Source organism: Carassius carassius, chromosome 7 (genome assembly GCF_963082965.1).
Source record: "Carassius carassius chromosome 7, fCarCar2.1, whole genome shotgun sequence".
Lineage (NCBI taxonomy): Eukaryota > Metazoa > Chordata > Actinopteri > Cypriniformes > Cyprinidae > Carassius > Carassius carassius.
In genome coordinates, this window is record NC_081761.1 from 12,350,233 (window position 1) to 12,367,527 (window position 17,295).

Consider the following 17,295-nt stretch of genomic DNA (forward strand, 5'->3'; position numbering starts at 1 on the left):
TAATAAATATGACATTAATACCAGTAAGTACAGCTTGAAGCTGAGATTGGGATCTCATAGATACAGTACATTAATGCAATATAACACTCACTTGAGAGTAATCACATGCTGAAAATAGTACAAATGCATTAACGACAACCTCCATTTGTTGTTATTAAGTGCTTCAGATAGTGACATTAAATGGGAATCACCTTGGGTTCAGTATCGTAACTCCACTGGCCTACCTTACTGTTCAGTCAAGGCAAAAGAATACAAAACACAAATTCATCACAGGTCACTACTCAATGATTTCATCAGGAGAGCTGGTCATTTATCTGATGAGGTAACATTAGGTTCTATATCTAAATGCTTGCATGGCCACATTAGCTGCTCATGCACTCAAAATACTATGTAGATCAATACCATAAAACGGAGCCCCAGCTGCATTTTGAAAAATACATTAACAGTTACGTGGCTGGAAATGCTGTTCAATTCAATTCAATTCAAGTTCATTTGTATAGCGCTTTTTACAATACAAATCATTACAAAGCAACTTTACAGAAAATTATGTTTCTACAATATTTAGTAGTAGCTAGTAGTTTGTGCACGTTTGACACGTGTCTTGAGTAGTTTGAAATATAATGGAAGACGAGGCCAATGGAGTTGCATTTAGCCAAACAGAGAGCAGGAGGGTGCACTTAAATGCCACTATTACAGTTAGAACTTAAATGGAGAATAAGGCATTTAGGTCAAACCTATTGAGAAAATGAGGCAAAACAAGGAACGAGATGTCATTTATATGCTCTGATGCTCCAGAAAAACATCATTTGTTGCCTGCAGCAGGGGTTGAGTTGAGGCTGTCGAGCTGCCCACAGAGCTCAGCCTTTCTGCCCTCTGCAGGCCTGGAGGAACAAACGCCTCACAGCTGCCACTAGTGCTAAGATTCAAGTAATCCTGCAAGACACAATGGTAAACCTGAAGTAACTGAAGAAACTGGTTCAATGCATGCAATTTTTGAGCAAAGGTGACTCAAAACTTACATGTTTGGTGGTCTCCGACAGCAGGTGTTCAGTCCTTTCCACCAGTTTCTTGAAGGTTGGTCTCTTCAGAGGGTCTGCACTCCAACACCATCTCATTACCTCATAACTGAAAACACATACACAAATGCCTTGTCATCATGTGCATCAGACACAGAGATATAACCTACAAAAGTTAGAGGTCAGTCTCTTTTAATAAAAATAAATTAATACTTTATAATAATTCAGCAAGGACACATTAAAACATTTTAATTGTTACAAAAGACATTTATAATGTTACAAAAAAGAATTTTTTCAGATAAGTGTCAGTAAATTCATGAAAGAACCCTTTAAAAATGTACCACAGTTTCCATAAAATATTAAGCAGCACAAAATTAATAATAATGTTACTTGAGCACCAAATCATTTTGTTAGAATGATTTCTGAAGGGAAGGATTCAGTGGAAAATTCAGCTTTGTATGAAAATTAATAAAGTTTATGCCACATTATAAAATAAATCTAAAAGGCAATTGTTTATAATTCACAATTCTAACATTTTCTCTCTTAATTCTGGCTTTACATATATTTGTTTAGTTTTTTTCTACAACGGAATAACATCAAAAAGGCAACTTACAATTCTGACTATTTTCTTGCAATTGCAAGTTTATATTAAGAAAAAAAGTCACACTTTCGAGAAGTTTCTTACCAACTCCAAACTTTTTCAAACATTCAGAAACATTCAGAGACACATACATTCATTTGTTAGATTAAACATGTTAACGTGATTAAAAATATACTGCAGGAAAACAATTTTTTCTACAACGGAATAACATCAAAAAGGCAACTGCGACTTTTTTTCCTTACAATTCTGACTATTTTCTTGCAATTGCAAGTTTATATTAAGAAAAAAAGTCACACTTTCGAGAAGTTTCTTACCAACTCCAAACTTTTTATTGATAGTGTGCATGCTATAGATATAAAACACTGAGCTGTTTATAGACAGGTAAAATTCTCTTACACTTCACTTGGGGCAAACTCAGGCTCGCTCATTCTGTATCCATCTTGTATCATCTTATAGAATGTGGATCCAACTGGAATACCCGGATATGGCATGTTACCTGCAGGCGGATTTTCACTTCATAAGACCTTCATAATGATTCACTTACAGGCATTGTATTATGGGTAGGTGTGATATTTAATAAGCCTGATACCAGCTCATACATACCCAGAGAGAAGATCTCCCACAATAGGATGCCATAGGACCAGACATCACTCTCAAAAGTGTACACGCAAGCAAACAGGCTCTCTGGGGACATCCATTTCACAGGTAAACGTGCCTAGACAGAAAACACAACATACATGATACCAAACAATGTATTAACATGTTTTTGGGTAATATGGTATCACATTCGCAAACCTAAAGGGATAGTCAAAAATGAACATTTATGCATCGTTCACTCAACATCATGTTTTTTCAAACCAGTGTAGAATTCTGGGGAGCACAGAAAATATTTTGAAAACTGTTTGTCGATATATTAATCCACGGGGTCGTTTTTTTTTTTTTTACCTTTTTTTTGTATTATTATATGAACTTAAATAGCTAAAACATTCTTCAAAATATCTTCTTTTGTGTTCCACAAAAGAAATGAAGTCATACAGATGACATAAGTGTGAGTAAATGATTATAGAGCTATACCTTCAAATGAATGGCTCATTTGAGATATATAAATATATATAAAATCTAAGAATATTAGATATTTTGAATATTAATATAGAGGTGTAAGTGTGGTAAATGATATACTGCACTTCCTCACATTTCCTCTCAGGACGTAGCTGGAATCTCTTGTGATGTCACGTGCCAAACCGAAATCACATATCTTTGCTACCCGACCCTGAGTCAGTAATACATTCCTGGCAGCCAGATCTCTGTGAATACACTTAAAATACATAGCAATACAGATCAAAAAAGACATATTCACTACTGAGACAAAAATTCAATATGAGAATCAAGAAAGCATAACATTTCAAGGTCTGCATGTTCAACTCACTCTGAAATTTGAGAGGTGAATAAACCTAATATACACTTACATTTTTGGATGTGAGGAAGTCCATGCCTTTAGCAACTTGATATGAGAAGCTGAGTAAATCCTCAGTATCCAAAGAGAGATCATCTTTATCATCGCACCATTCTGAGAGAGATGATACAGAATGAAAATTATAAATTAAAAAGATGCTGGGGGTAAAAGTGGTTGTATTTTGCTTGTATTCTTTTGAAATGCACCTACCTGTCTGATTCGATCTTTTCTGATACGACCTCATGGGCATGTATCCATTATCAGTGCCCTCTCTGTGTGTGTTCATGCATATAATAGATGGTGTATAACATTACTAAAACCCAACAATGGACATCTATACATCTGCACCATATTTCTCACACACATATTTTACCTTGAAAGCTGTGTTTGGCTGAGCAGATTTTTGTAATATCCATCGCTTGTTTTGGAACTGAAAAATGCATCCCGCGTTCTTCTCAGGAAATTCAGTAGGTCGCCATAGCAACAGTATTCTGTGATCACCAGAGTGGGGCCTGTTGGAAAATGTCACTTTAATAATTTTCCACAAATGAATTTTATGTCAAAATATTTCAGCTTTGTGTCATCTTAACCATGAGTGACTGTATAAATCTCAGAACCCAAAAATAAAAATATGGAACTGGATTGACATAAGGGAAAAGACAAATACAATACATCTTATAATAAACTCATAAATATCTTTAATCTGTGACCACTATTATTCACATACCTCCTACTGTACAGGCACCAAGCAAGTTGACAATGTTTATATGATTGCCAATGTAGCTCAGAACCTTCAGCTCTGACATTAGAGCCTCTTTCTCAGTGGAGTGAGCACTCGCTTTGGGAAACATTCAGAGACACATACATTCATTTGTTAGATTAAACACGTTAACGTGATTAAAAATATACTGCAGGAAAACAACAATAAACCCAAGTTTTATGTATTTTATCAACCAGTGATTGGAGTCTTTCTAAACATGATTTACACATTACATCATACATGTAGGCATATAAATACTTACGTTTTAGCATTTTTACAGCAACGATGGATACTGTATCAGCTGAGCAAAGTCCATACGCTGTAGCTGACACCACTTTCCCAAATGCTCCAGAGCCGAGGACTTTACCTTCGTTGTGACAAAAAAAAAACTTTTAGCTCTTATTTATCATTATTATTTTTAAAAAATTCACACCATTTAAATAAGAAATCAAGTAGATGATTATTGTAGTTATATAGTTTTATGGGATTTTTAATTATAGTACATACATTACCCTTCCAAAGTTAGTTTTTTTTTAAATCTCTCAAGTAACTTTTGCTCAGCGAGACTGCATTTATTTGATCACAAATACAGTAAATCAGTAATATTATTACAATTTTATTTGTATTTTAATGTTTTAAAGTACTATTTATTTCTGTGATTGCAAAAGTTAATTTTCAGAAATATACTGATTCGCTTCTCAAAAACATATATTATTATTATCAATGTTGAAAACAGTGATGCTGTTTAATATTTTTGTGGAAACGAGAAACTGAATACATTTTTCGATTTTGACATTTTGATCAATTTAATGCATCCTTGCTGAATAAAACTATGAATTTCTTTTAAAAAAAACAACAACTTACTGACCCCAAAGGTTTAAACGGCAATGCATGTACTATATATGTATTAAATGTAGTAGGAAGGCTGTGGAGTTATAAAACAAGCAGTTTTGCATATATTAGTGAGTGAAGTGACATTCAGCCAAGTATGGTGACCCATACTCAGAATTTGTGCTCTGCATTTAACCCATCCGAAATGCACACACACAGAGCAGTGAACACACACACACACACACACTATTACTCAGATTACATAATGATGTTTAAATTTTGTGTATGCCTTTACCAAAACGCAGTCTCTCCCGTGGAAACTCCCATTTGGGGTCATAAGGCAGCTGCGTTGGGTCTATGTAGGTATAACTGTTGCCATCAAAACTTTCGATCACTTTCCAGTGGATCTCATATTTGGGTTTCTATGGCAGAAAATTATATGACAGAATTTATTACTAACAATTCTCTGCTACTCATGGTGTCTAGTGTGAGTGTTTTGACTCTGTACCTGCATGAATTTGTAGAGCAGAACCACCAGAAAGAAGCTGAGCAGAACAGAAGTAGACATGACACCAGACAACAGAGGTGTGAACAGCTTATGGGGCACTGTTCTCTCTATGGTGAGAAACACATACCCACACATCTATCAATATACACTCACTCAAAATATATAACACCACATCTGTGTTTAAACCAGTTGTATTAATACTTCTTAATTCACTGTGCCATATTAATAAGGCTAGAGTTGTAGGTGAGTGTTTTAAATCTGTTGTTCAGAGGATTTTAAGAGCTTAGAATCAGTTTTAAAATCTAATGTGCACACGCTGCACAAAATAATAATCCCTCGTATCTCTCAACAAGCTCTGTGTGTCTGAGAACTTTCAGGGATTATCTGTTACTGTGTGTGTGTGTGTGTGTGTGTATGTGTGAACAGGTTTGTGTCTATCTACTGCTCTCAATAACACTGTAAGACATGAAAGGCCAACCTCAACAGAACAAGAATGTTGTTTTGTATGTCTGGGGAAATTGGCTAATAATTAACTAAACTATGAGCTAATAAAACTAAAAGTGAAAACTAAATTAAAATGAAGTTAAGCTAAATTAAATCTGACAAAATCTCAATTTGGCTGTACAAATCTCAATTGACTGTATTTTACTGTACAGATTTTAAAAGATTTTAAAAAAATTTTTAAAAACAGTAATAATGTGCATTTTTACAGCACCAATTACTCAAGTCTTAGGTGTCACGTGACCCTTCAAAAATCACTGGAAAAAGCTGATTGGTGCTCAAGAAACAGTTTTGTTGTTTCTATTAATGATAAAAAACAGTTGTGTCATATCTTGTGGAAATTGTGAGATAAAGAAATAAAGTTGAAATATATGAATACAATTACTTCTATCTTTCTTTGAGGTCAAAGGAGTGTGTGACAAAACTACATTTCCCATCATTCTCTTTCACAATAAAACAACAAGATACATTATCTATTACAGAACTAATGCACATTCTTTGCTATTCATTTTGTTGCATTAGTGCGAAAAAAAAGCTTCCTGTGTAATCACTACGTGAAAAAAAAAGAAATAAAATAAACTTGAAATTGCATCCATTTTGTCCTAAAATCACTTGAAACACATCACATAATAATTATGACTTCTGAACATGTAAACAGCAGCTTCCCAAAGGAACTGAAAGCAGCATTAGTGTTTGGGTAAAGTCTGTAGAAATCTTCTTCTTTCTGGTCCTGAGATTGAACTACTGTGCTACAACAGAACTGTAACCACCATAGACATTGAGGGGACCAAGTGTTACTGACCAGTTACTGTTCACTAAACTGTTTTTACTGTTTTAACACTAAAAGAGAGTGAGGTAAGATGGAAGTAGCAAAACATTTAATATTTGACTACTGTTTTATGATAGAAATGTTAAATAACCGACAGTAATATCCAGTGATGCAAATGCTCAACTTTTTTAAAGCAAATTTTGCCATTTTGAATGCAAAATATGGTGTCATTAGCTTCATAAAAAAATGAAAATGAACATTCTCATTTAGCTAGCAAGGTAAACATGAGTGCGTTTGTGTCCTCACCACTGATGGAAAAGAGGGTGTAGGCCTGCTCTCCCTGGGTTGTTGCCACACACTCAAGTGTGTGAAATTTTCCTTTGCTGACATTAAGTCGACTATCCACCTCGCTTCGTCCAAATTCTTCCCCTGACACTCTGACCACGGCAAACTCCTCATCTGCCTGTGTCGCATTCAACAGGTGGGAGCACCTGTCAGAAGTTATAAGTGCTGTTTAGAGGCAAAATAATATGACAAACAACTATTATGTTAATTATTTTTTACCACATTTAATAATCTAAGAAACACTATTCTATTCCAAATGACTTACTGCAGTCTCGTGACAGCATGACTATGCAAAAGTTTGTTTACTCTTATACTTACATAATATAAGTCAGAGATGTGCGCTATTGTATGGCTGTGGAGTGTGAGTGGCTTTTATTAGCCTGTGAGTCATACCGTGTATGTGGCGGCTCGCAGTAGTACCAAGATATTTTTGGGACAGGATATCCTGAAGCAACACACCGCACCTGTCCATCAACCGGCCCCTCCTGGGAAACTATCACTGGTTTACCTAAATGAGAGATTTACGGTATTTATATAAAGACTGTATGAAAATAAAGTTTATTTAAGGTAAGTAAAGTCCCGTCAATCTTCTGAACTCACATATAACATGGACGGTGAATGACTGATTTACAGATGCATATGTGTGATTGGCTGAGAAAGTGTAGATCCCGCCCTCTGATCCATGAACTCGAACCAACCTTATTTTACTGATGTACCTGTAACATCCAGACAAACGTTACTCAATGTCTGTGTAATCTTCAAACAGAAGTTTTAGAAAACACCTAATGGACATGCACAGCTGACAAATGAACATGACATTTTTTTTATATTGTGGTTTTATGTTTAATACATAGCAAAGTAAAATGTATAAGGTAATACTTTAAGGTGATGTAATTACACATCACATGTACTCACTATCGTTATAACAGTACATTATGCATAACTCCAAGCAACTAACTGTAACCTTAACCCTATAGTAAGCACGTCACAGTAACCCTATAGTAAGTACAATCAATATAGTACTTATTTGTGTACTTTAACTGTAGCAACATCATCTTAAAATAAACCCTTTATAAACATAGATGGAAATAGTTCCATAAATAGTAAAAATAGTAATTGCCCTATTAAATATACAGTTTAATATAATGTTATAAAAGTCTTATTTACTTTTTGTTGTAACATTTTCAAAGATGTTCAAGAGTTTGCTCAATTACAAATAATTTTATTTATAATATGTAAATTTAGTCTTGTGATAATAAGTAATTTACAACCAATCATATGTGAAAATAGACTGCAATTAGATAATGTCTATATATATATATATATATATATATATATATATATATATTTTTTTTTTTTTTTTTTTTTTTTTTTTATAAAAAACATACAGTTTCAGTGTTCATTTTGATACATTTCTGTATCAATAATTTCAGAGTTCACAATAAGGACTGTCCGCTAGCAGGACAATTTCAACAATTTGCTTGAAACTGTTGAAAATAGTAATAATAATAAACCACAATATAATAATATTGACCAGATATACAGAACAGACCAAAAGTTTGGACACACCTTCTCATTCAAAGAGTTTTCTTTATTTTCATGACTATGAAAATTGTAGATTCACACTCAAGGCATCAAAACTATGAATTAACACATGTGGAATTATATATGGAATTATATACATAACAAAAAAGTGTGAAACAACTGAAAATATGTCATATTGTAGGTTCTTCAAAGTATCCACCTTTTGCTTTGATTACTGCTTTGCACACTCTTGGCATTCTCTTGATGAGCTTCAAGAGGTAGTCACCTGAAATGGTCTTCCAACAGTCTTGAAGGAGTTCCCCGAGAGATGCTTAGCACTTGTTGGCCCTTTTGCCTTCTGTCTGCGGTCCAGCTCACCCCTAAACCATCTGGATTGGGTTCAGGTCCGGTGACTGTGGAGGCCAGGTCATCTGGCGCAGCACCCCATCACTCTCCTTCTTGGTCAAATAGCCCTTGATGCCTTCAGTGTGACTCTACAATTTTCATAGTCATGAAAATAAAGAAAACTCTTTGAATGAGAAGGTGTGTCCAAACTTTTGGTCTGTACTGTATGTATGGACAAAATCTTTGCTGTCTAGCCAAATTATCAAAATTATCAAAAGAAAACAAAAATAGTGGTGTTTTCTGTGAAAATACAAACAAAAAATAACAATACACATCATATCACCTGCTCAGTGCCGGCCCGTCCAACAGGCGATACAGGCGGTCGCCTGGGGCCCCTCTGTGATTTGAGGGCCCCGCAAATGATGTCACGCATTTTTATTGTTTTATTTTTTTTCAAATACCCACATAGTATAAGAGGTCATGTGTCAAATTTAAAACACTTTTGTAATGCACAGACCCCATTAAACACGATACAATTCACAATGATGGTGAGCAAAATACAAAACATATTTTATTAAAAGAATATCTCTGAATAATTCATACATGACAAATAGCTGAAAACGATAATAATAATAATAATAATAATAATAATAAAAAACTGCTGCACGATGTACAGCCGAGAGTCCTGTCTTGAATCTAGAGATCTGGTGATGATTCAGTGTAGCTTGGTAGTTCAGTGGTAAGTGACTGTCATCTCTCACGGCATACCGTCTTTTAGCGCGTGTTCAAAACCCGGGCCAACACAGACGTTCTTTTTTTTTTTGTTTATCCTACTAACTTCAGCCGCCAAACGGGCGATCATACAGTGAGGAAAATTGCAGTAGTCAAGGCGAGCTGACATGTTATCAAGTACGCTGCTGTTTGCAGAATTACCGGACCTGCGTCCTCGCAGACATCACACTCCCGAGTCGAATGCACAAAGTTTATACTACTGAGGATGCAAGTCCGAAATCAGCGGCTGAAGTTAGTAGGATAAACAAAAAATAAAGAACGTCTGTGTCGGCCCGGGTTTCGAACACGCGCTAAAAGACGGTATGTCATGAGAAATGACAGTCACTAACCACTGAACTACCAAGCTACACTGAATAAGCACCAGATCTCTAGATTCAAGACAGGACTCTCGGCTGTACATCGTGCAGCTGCTGAACCAAGGAAATGTGACCGTGTTAACTTGTGGCCTGTGTTTACCTATTATGAAAATAAACAATAGCAGAACAATGACTACATTTTATGGTTCATGATGTTAAAGAACATTTCATAACGTCTCAGACAACTGTACATTTGTGGCTACTGTGGCTTAATTATAAACACTATCGTTAACTCATATTTACCCTAGTAAAAACATGGTACATTTTAGTACGATCGTCACTTCCCAATGCAAACACGCCCAATAAAATGTCCCCACCCCTGTCACTTGATTGACAGGTTTCCGTGTAGACGTTGGAAATTCAAATGCAAAAGGTATTGCGATTCCATTTGAGTTTTGGCAGTTTACATGCACAGTGCAGAGAGAGTGAAAAGGCAAATGTGGTAATTAATATTGCTATTTAAATATGACAGGCTCATAGCTCGTAAGATATGGGAAACACAATTGCAAACGGACTTTGCATTTCCATTTTAAATTTGGCAGACACTGTGCGTTCACTTAATCGAAAATGAAAACGGTAATGCGCGATTTGCATTTGCGTTTGGATTATGTCACATTTTATGCGTCCACAAATTGAAAACGCAATTGCAAATACAATTTGCAATGCCTTTTGAATAAAGTCCGCAATATCATTCCATACTATTGGGTGAACTAGAATGTCGTTAACGTATTCCTAGTACAGATTCCACATATTCCACTTAGCCACATATCTCCATATCTCTGTAAATTCCTTTCGATATATACTCGAGAAAGTGTCTTAAATAAGTCTAAAGTTATATAACGTCATAAGTCTGGTTGCTTTTTTTGATCGACGTATTTCTAATTTATGCAATGCACATTGATGCTATTTTCATTTTAAATTAAATGGCATCCAAACATCCAAAATATCTTTCCGGAGCCGAAAAAAGAAAGAAGTGAAAAGCAGATGGAGAAAAGCAGGCTCAAAGTAAAGGTATGTTTCGCTAAACATAATACATTATTTATTAGTATAGTATTAATACTTGATTTAATAAATGTGATGATGCCCATGATCACAGACATACTTGTGTGATATGTGAGAGAAAATTAGGCCACATTCAGCATGTTTCATTAAATAATCAATTAATTATCCATCCCACTAATTCATGCTAAAAAAAGGTCTCCTCCTCTTTCCAAATTTAAATCTGACTAAATATTTTTACACATGTATTACATGTTGAGTATGTTACAGGTAATAAAAATGTATACACTTAAATATTGAAATTGTATTTTATGTGCTCTCTTCTCACTGTTTTTACGGTGGGCTCAATTTTTTTTTATCTCGCCTAGGGCCCCACAACCCTTCGGGCCGGCACTGCACCTGCTCATATACTGATTTTGACAGTAGCCCTTCATTGCAGTACACAAGATCCATCCAGTGGGTAGAGATAGGTTTAATGGTGGAGATGGGTAGGTTTAGAGATCATTGGGTGGAGACTGTTAGGTTTAGGGATATGTAAGGTGGGAGGAGCTGGATCTGATTCCAACCTCACCCACTGGAACTTTGGTTCTGCAGTGTGTTCTTGATTTTAATTTACCAGCTTTAATGAAACAGTGACATCTGAGGCCCAGCAAAGTTTTGTGGATGGATAAAAACAATAGTGGATTTACCATAGAATTGACTGTTTGTGTGTGTATGTGCAGGTGTGCTTACCTGTACTGCTGGTTGTGCAGTGAAATGACGTGTTCAGATGTGTTTTTGAGCTGTTGGTTGTTATAGATCCAGTAGACTTCGGTGGGACTGGGGTATGAAGTCATCTCCACGCTGAGGGTCAGGCTTTCTCCCTCTCTCACCTCCACCACCCTGTGTTCTCCCTCCGTAAGGTTAAGGAAACCATGCTCTGGCACACATACACACACATGCAGATTTCCTGTTGTTTAGCCAATTGTTTGTTTGAAAATGACTGTTTGATCCAGCTTCATTCCAAGTTTCTTACCGTAAACCTCCAGATTGACAGTTGCCATAGAGACACCTTTCTCATTCCTTGCAATACAGCGATAGACTCCTGAGTCATTCATCTTCACAGATTTGATGTGCAGTCCTGCTGAGCGCTGGTATTCTCGAGAACCGGGCAGGATGTTTGATTTTTTGCTTTGCATTGCTATCTAAATGATGATTGACAATAACAGCCCAGGTTAGGTACTGTGCTTACAGAAAGCAATCTGAAATTATGTGACAAATGTTTGGATCTAACCGTTTCAGAAGGGATACTCCAGCTCAGGCTGATATCATGGTTGATGTTGATGGTGCTACAGTTGAGCACAAACTCCTGACCCTGAATCAGAATCACATTTTCGATTCTGGATAGGCTGATCGATGGCACCGTCTCCGGAACTGTATTAGAAACAGCATATAGGCACATTAAAGCATAGGCAAACAATTATTTGTTTCTATACCGTATACAGTATATGTATATAAACCATTACATCATAATGATATATACTACTCGTCAAGAGTTTTTTATGTTTTTGAAAGAAGTCTTTTATGCTCACCATGGTTGCATTTATTTAATTTTTTAAGTGAAATATTAATACTATTTAAAAGAACGATTTTCTATTTCAATATATTTTAAAATGTAATTTATTCCTTTGATGGCAAAGATACATTTTCAGCAGCCATTACTTTAGTCACATGATCCTTCAGAAATCATTCTAATATTCTGATTTGATACTTAATTATTGTTTTTAAAATAATGGTTCTTATTATTATCGATACAGTTTTTGCTTCTTAGTATTTTTGTGAAAACTGGAATACTTTTTTCAGGATTCTCTGATGAACTTAAAGTTCAGTGAACCGCATTTATTTGAAACAGACATCTTTGTATTGTTATACATTTCTTTATTGTTATTATTGATCAGTTCATTGCATCTTTGCTGAATAATATATTTTTGAAGAATGTGGATAACCAAACAATTGCCCATTTACTTCCATACAATTTTTTCCCTACTATGGAAGTCAATGGGTACCGGAAACTGTTTGGTAACTCACACTCTTCAAAACACCTTTTTTCTGTTCAGCAGAATAATAATAATAAAACAAAAACTCATAATAGATTTAGAACAACTTTAGGGCGAGTTGATCCAAAAAATTTTGACAGAAATGTCATTTTTGGGTGACCTATTCCTATACCTCTTACACACCTGGCCGTACACCCAAGTTATACGGGCTTGATTTCACAGGTTTTTCATCCATCTCTCCTGCACAAATGTAGCAACCCTCAAAAGCTCTGGAGACATTTTTGATGGTGATCCCTTTCTGGGGGTGTGCATTGTAGGTGAAACCAGCTGGTAGACCAGAGCCCCCACAGGTCAGAAGGGACATATGATTGACAGCTGGATCTGTTACTAAACAAGGAAGAGTGCCATCTTCTCCTTCCCTCACCAAAATGCCATCCAACATGGAGCGTACAAAAGGATTCTCCAAATCTGCCAGAAAAAGTGAATAAGGAGACATTTTAAGCACAAATAATATAGAGAGAGATGAGTAAGGGGAACAAAAGACATGCAAATCAAAGGCGAATAAGGAAAAAAAGGGAAAAAAAGTGAGCACAAGACAAAGGGTGTTACTTTAAATGCTGGAAGGATTTTTGTATGAGGAAATACTAAGTAAATGAGTGTGTCCAAAAGGTTTATCACAATTTTACTGGTAAAACACCTTTGTCATTCAATGACAGTAAGCAATAACACAAATAAAGGAAAATAAACCAGATATACACTAAGGTGTGGTTTGAGTACACAGCTTAAAGACATGCATTTGTGCTTTAACAAAAACCTATTCAGGGTTTAATACTCCTTCAGGACTAAAGTGTGGGAACTGAGTCCAAAGAACAAACAAACCCCACAAATAAAAAAATAAAAATAAATAAAATTGTGTAAACGTACAATAAAACCCACCTTTCACATAGATGTAGATGGAGCTCTTCTCCTTCGTTTGTATGTTTTCACAGGTGTAACGGCCCATATGCTGTACCTGTGTAGAGGTGAGGAGGATAAAACTAGCTCCATTTTCCTCTAGCCCTCCCTCAATTTTACGACCTTTTTCTCGCATCCATTGCACATTGTTCGCCTCTGCATTATCAAAACAACTGAGTTGCAATTGTCCACCTTTTGGTATCACCAGATGAGTGGCATTGGGAGTGATAACAGGTTCAAACCACCCTGAAATACAAACACACACAAATCTGTTCACTGTGCATACAGAGCTAATCAACGGACGCATCCAATCAGTTAAAACATCATTTTGTTGAGAGTCGACAAATCCTTGAAGGTGAGAAGGTCTTTATGGTAGATGTGACTGTGATGACTTTAAAAGCAAGTAACCTATGGCTGATATTATCAAAGCAATACTCTGCTCTGAACATTTTAATCATGACAAGTAAAATAATAATAATAAAAACCTCCTGGATCCCATCTAGTATGTAAACAAAATAAATAAATAAATAAAACATTTATCATAAAATAAATGGTTATGGATCATAATGAAAAGAATAATTGTAAAATATTTTTCATGTACATTAGGAACATTCACTTTTAGAGTTCAAATCTCATTCACTATTTTACCTATTATTCACTTTGCTTTAAAAACATAGGATTTTATGCAAACAATAAATAAATAAATAAATAATTATATTAATTTAATTTATGAGAGGTGGATTGTGACCTTCACAGATTTCGTGATATCCATCCAAATTTGTTTACTTTTTTATGACTTGTTCATATTTTGAACAATTAGCTCTACCATCTCCCATTAACCGCACCATGAGTAATCGGTTACATCACCATGATTTATTGTCCAGATGAACAAAACGTCACGACGCAAGTGAATCAAGTGAAGTAAGGGTTTGTAACGGGTGCATTAGTGACTAATACAGGCAATTTTTCAGGATAGCCGAAGTCTGTATCTCATTTGCCTAATTAACGGTCCCGATGTTTCCCGCTAGATTACAACGTTCAATCATTCGCGTAACAGATGCACGTTTTACTGGCGAGACTATGACAACACCAGCAGAATAAAGAGCATAGAATTAATCAAAAATACTCATAACATTGATGGCACTTTAAGGATTTAAGGTATAATTGTTTTCAGGGATGCGTTTTGAATAATACTTTAAAACACATTCCCTTGACTGTGTTTACAAGTGTCCTGACAGTTTCTGTTAATGTTGGCAATGTTAGGGGTTATTCGTTATTGGGTTGTTGCTTCAGCTCGATAAAAATTAGGCTAGCCTTCTGAAGTAAGGCTCGAGTTGTAATACATTTAACTTTAGTTAGAAAATGTAGTAAAGAAAAAAAAGAACACGTTCACATGTATGTTTTATAGTTTTGAAGATAGTTTCTGTTTCCCGTTTATTATTTTTTGAATGAAAATGATTCAAATTAGATTGCTTAAAAAAAATAAAAAAAATGTATATATATATATATAAATTTATATATATATATTTATATATATATTTTATATATATTTATATATATATATATATTTTTTTTTTTATTCAAGCAACCTAATTTGAATTTTTATATATATATATATATATATATATATATATATATATATATATATATATATATATATATATATATATATATATATATATTAGAACTAGTAAACTTGAAACAGCACAAATACACTAAGTAATAGACGTTGAAACAGTTCGTGATCTCACCTATAAAATGTTACACGTGAAGCTTTTTTTCCTCGGACGCATGTTGCTTGCAGCTCAGTTATCAGAAAATCTCGAGCAGGTAACAACAAACCGACCGTTAGGAAAGAACAGTTTGTGACACGGCCTGTAGCTGTTATAAAGGTTGTGGTCATTATGTTGACAGTAGGTTTATTAGATAATTGACTGCTCGTTCTGCACTGGATTTATTTGAAGCGACTCTAATTACATGCTAGTTAATTATTGACATTGTGCAGAACACATGAGATTCGCGCGGTGCGTGAGTTAACTTCAAATTAATCAATAGTTGTCTCGTTCAGATAGACATAAATCAATTATCCTTTTAAATTGACAGTGAGCCACTATAACTATTGAATATGCACACAGAGAGTACAGATGGACGAAAATCTAACTCTTAACGGTCATCATCTGCATCTGTCGTCAAAACAATTGGATAATTCTCGAGATATTAGCCTAATCATCCGCTCATAATTAACAGCAGGCTACACTTATGAATTACGTAGCCAAAATAATTCGCGAAAAATACAACAAAGGCCTATTTGAAAATAATGAAATAAACAAATAAACATTTTTTTTCTGAACATCTGAAAATATTGTATGATCTTACCTCCAGGTAAGGCGAATAAAATTAGAACTGTGCATAAAAACCAAACGTGACCCATTCCGTCAGTCTGTGAGTGTTCGTGTCTCCGTACATTAGTAGCTACGACTCATCCACAACTGACTGTGTCTTCAAGTCTCTCTCTCTCTCTCTCTCTCTCTCTCTCTCTCTCTCTCTCTCTCTCTTTCTCTCTCTTTCTCTCTCTCTCTCTCTATATATATATATATATATTCGCACTCTGTGGCAAGCCCTTTTAACACTTATGCCTTCAATCTTCTAGTGTCTATTTTGTTTCTAATTGCTACTTTATTTTAATTAATTCTATGTAATCAAATAGGGATTTCTTTCTTTTTCAGTTTCATCAAAACTTTTAGACTATTCTATTTTGCAATTTTCCTAAAAAACATTCACTGCTATTAAGGTGGACAAGCAGGAACATCTATAAGGACCAGTTTTACTAGTCCTCATTATCCATATATCATTCTTAACCCCAAAGTATACTTTTTAGTATCTTATGCACTGGCATATGCATACATTGAAATGCATTTCCTTTTAAAGTATACTCCATTTGATGTTGTGCATGAACGCAGGGGGTCGACACATGTACTCTTGAAAGCTTCATCCATGTCCAGTGTCTGTTCTATTTTACCCCATAAGTTATGATCAATAACACATATTTCTGAACTCTTTTAAAACCACAACTGACCTATCTCATATCCTCTCACTCAAAAATGCGTGTCAGTGTGAGTGTCTTTTTTTGTTGCAGTCTCCGCTATTTTGTTGTTGTTGTTTGGTCCTTTAGGTTTGTTTTCTACTTTGAAAAAACAGCCAGGGACAGTGTTGCCACCTTGTGGAACAACTGGTGACTGCAAAACAAATTCATTGCGCATGTGCGACCTTACAAAAATCTGGTGGTGCACGTTCAGTATGTGTGTAGTATAATGATTATAAATCAGGTCACAAGCACTGTACGCTACTCCTCATGTACGTGTAAAAAGTCAAGTTAATGTTTGGTAGTACTTCTTATATCACCAACTATATTCACTTTTTATTTGTCATATATAATGACTAATCAGAATTGCTACTTAATAGTTCAAATCTTAAATGGGATTAGGTTTACATTTTTCCAGTTACA

At 35.1% G+C, this 17,295-nt stretch overlaps 1 protein-coding gene across 2 annotated transcripts; it reads right to left on the bottom strand.

Annotated features, from left to right (window-relative positions):
• Positions 1–244: 244 nt before the first annotated feature.
• On the bottom strand, positions 245–16,296 carry LOC132143551 (mast/stem cell growth factor receptor Kit-like). 2 transcript variants are annotated; one of them, XM_059553872.1, is made up of 22 exons: positions 16,167–16,296; positions 13,773–14,036; positions 13,020–13,304; positions 12,074–12,213; positions 11,816–11,984; positions 11,533–11,719; positions 7,385–7,500; positions 7,178–7,292; positions 6,746–6,930; positions 5,170–5,276; positions 4,957–5,083; positions 4,093–4,197; positions 3,798–3,908; positions 3,444–3,582; positions 3,281–3,342; positions 3,084–3,184; positions 2,810–2,932; positions 2,221–2,332; positions 2,014–2,113; positions 1,020–1,125; positions 597–933; positions 245–463 (listed from the first exon to the last, which is right to left on the bottom strand). In XM_059553872.1, exons 1-21 carry the CDS (start codon positions 16,219–16,221, stop codon positions 775–777), a joined length of 2,868 nt encoding a protein of 955 aa, XP_059409855.1. In that variant the 5' UTR covers positions 16,222–16,296; the 3' UTR covers positions 245–463; positions 597–774. The 2 variants fall into 2 exon arrangements, with proteins under 2 accessions (XP_059409855.1, XP_059409854.1); XM_059553871.1 differs by having other exon boundaries at positions 3,084–3,342.
• Positions 16,297–17,295: the final 999 nt, after the last annotated feature.

Bases quoted from the DNA above. Each gene is read 5' to 3' on its own strand.
- LOC132143551 (XM_059553871.1), bottom strand. From the start codon at position 16,221: ATGGGTCACGTTTGGTTTTTATGCACAGTTCTAATTTTATTCGCCTTA. The intron at 13,305-13,772 runs GTGGGTTTTATT...TTTTTCTGGCAG, and splicing joins CATCTACATCTATGTGAAAG to ATTTGGAGAATCCTTTTGTA. The intron at 7,293-7,384 runs GTGAGTTCAGAA...TCTCTCATTTAG, and splicing joins ATTCACCGTCCATGTTATAT to GTAAACCAGTGATAGTTTCC.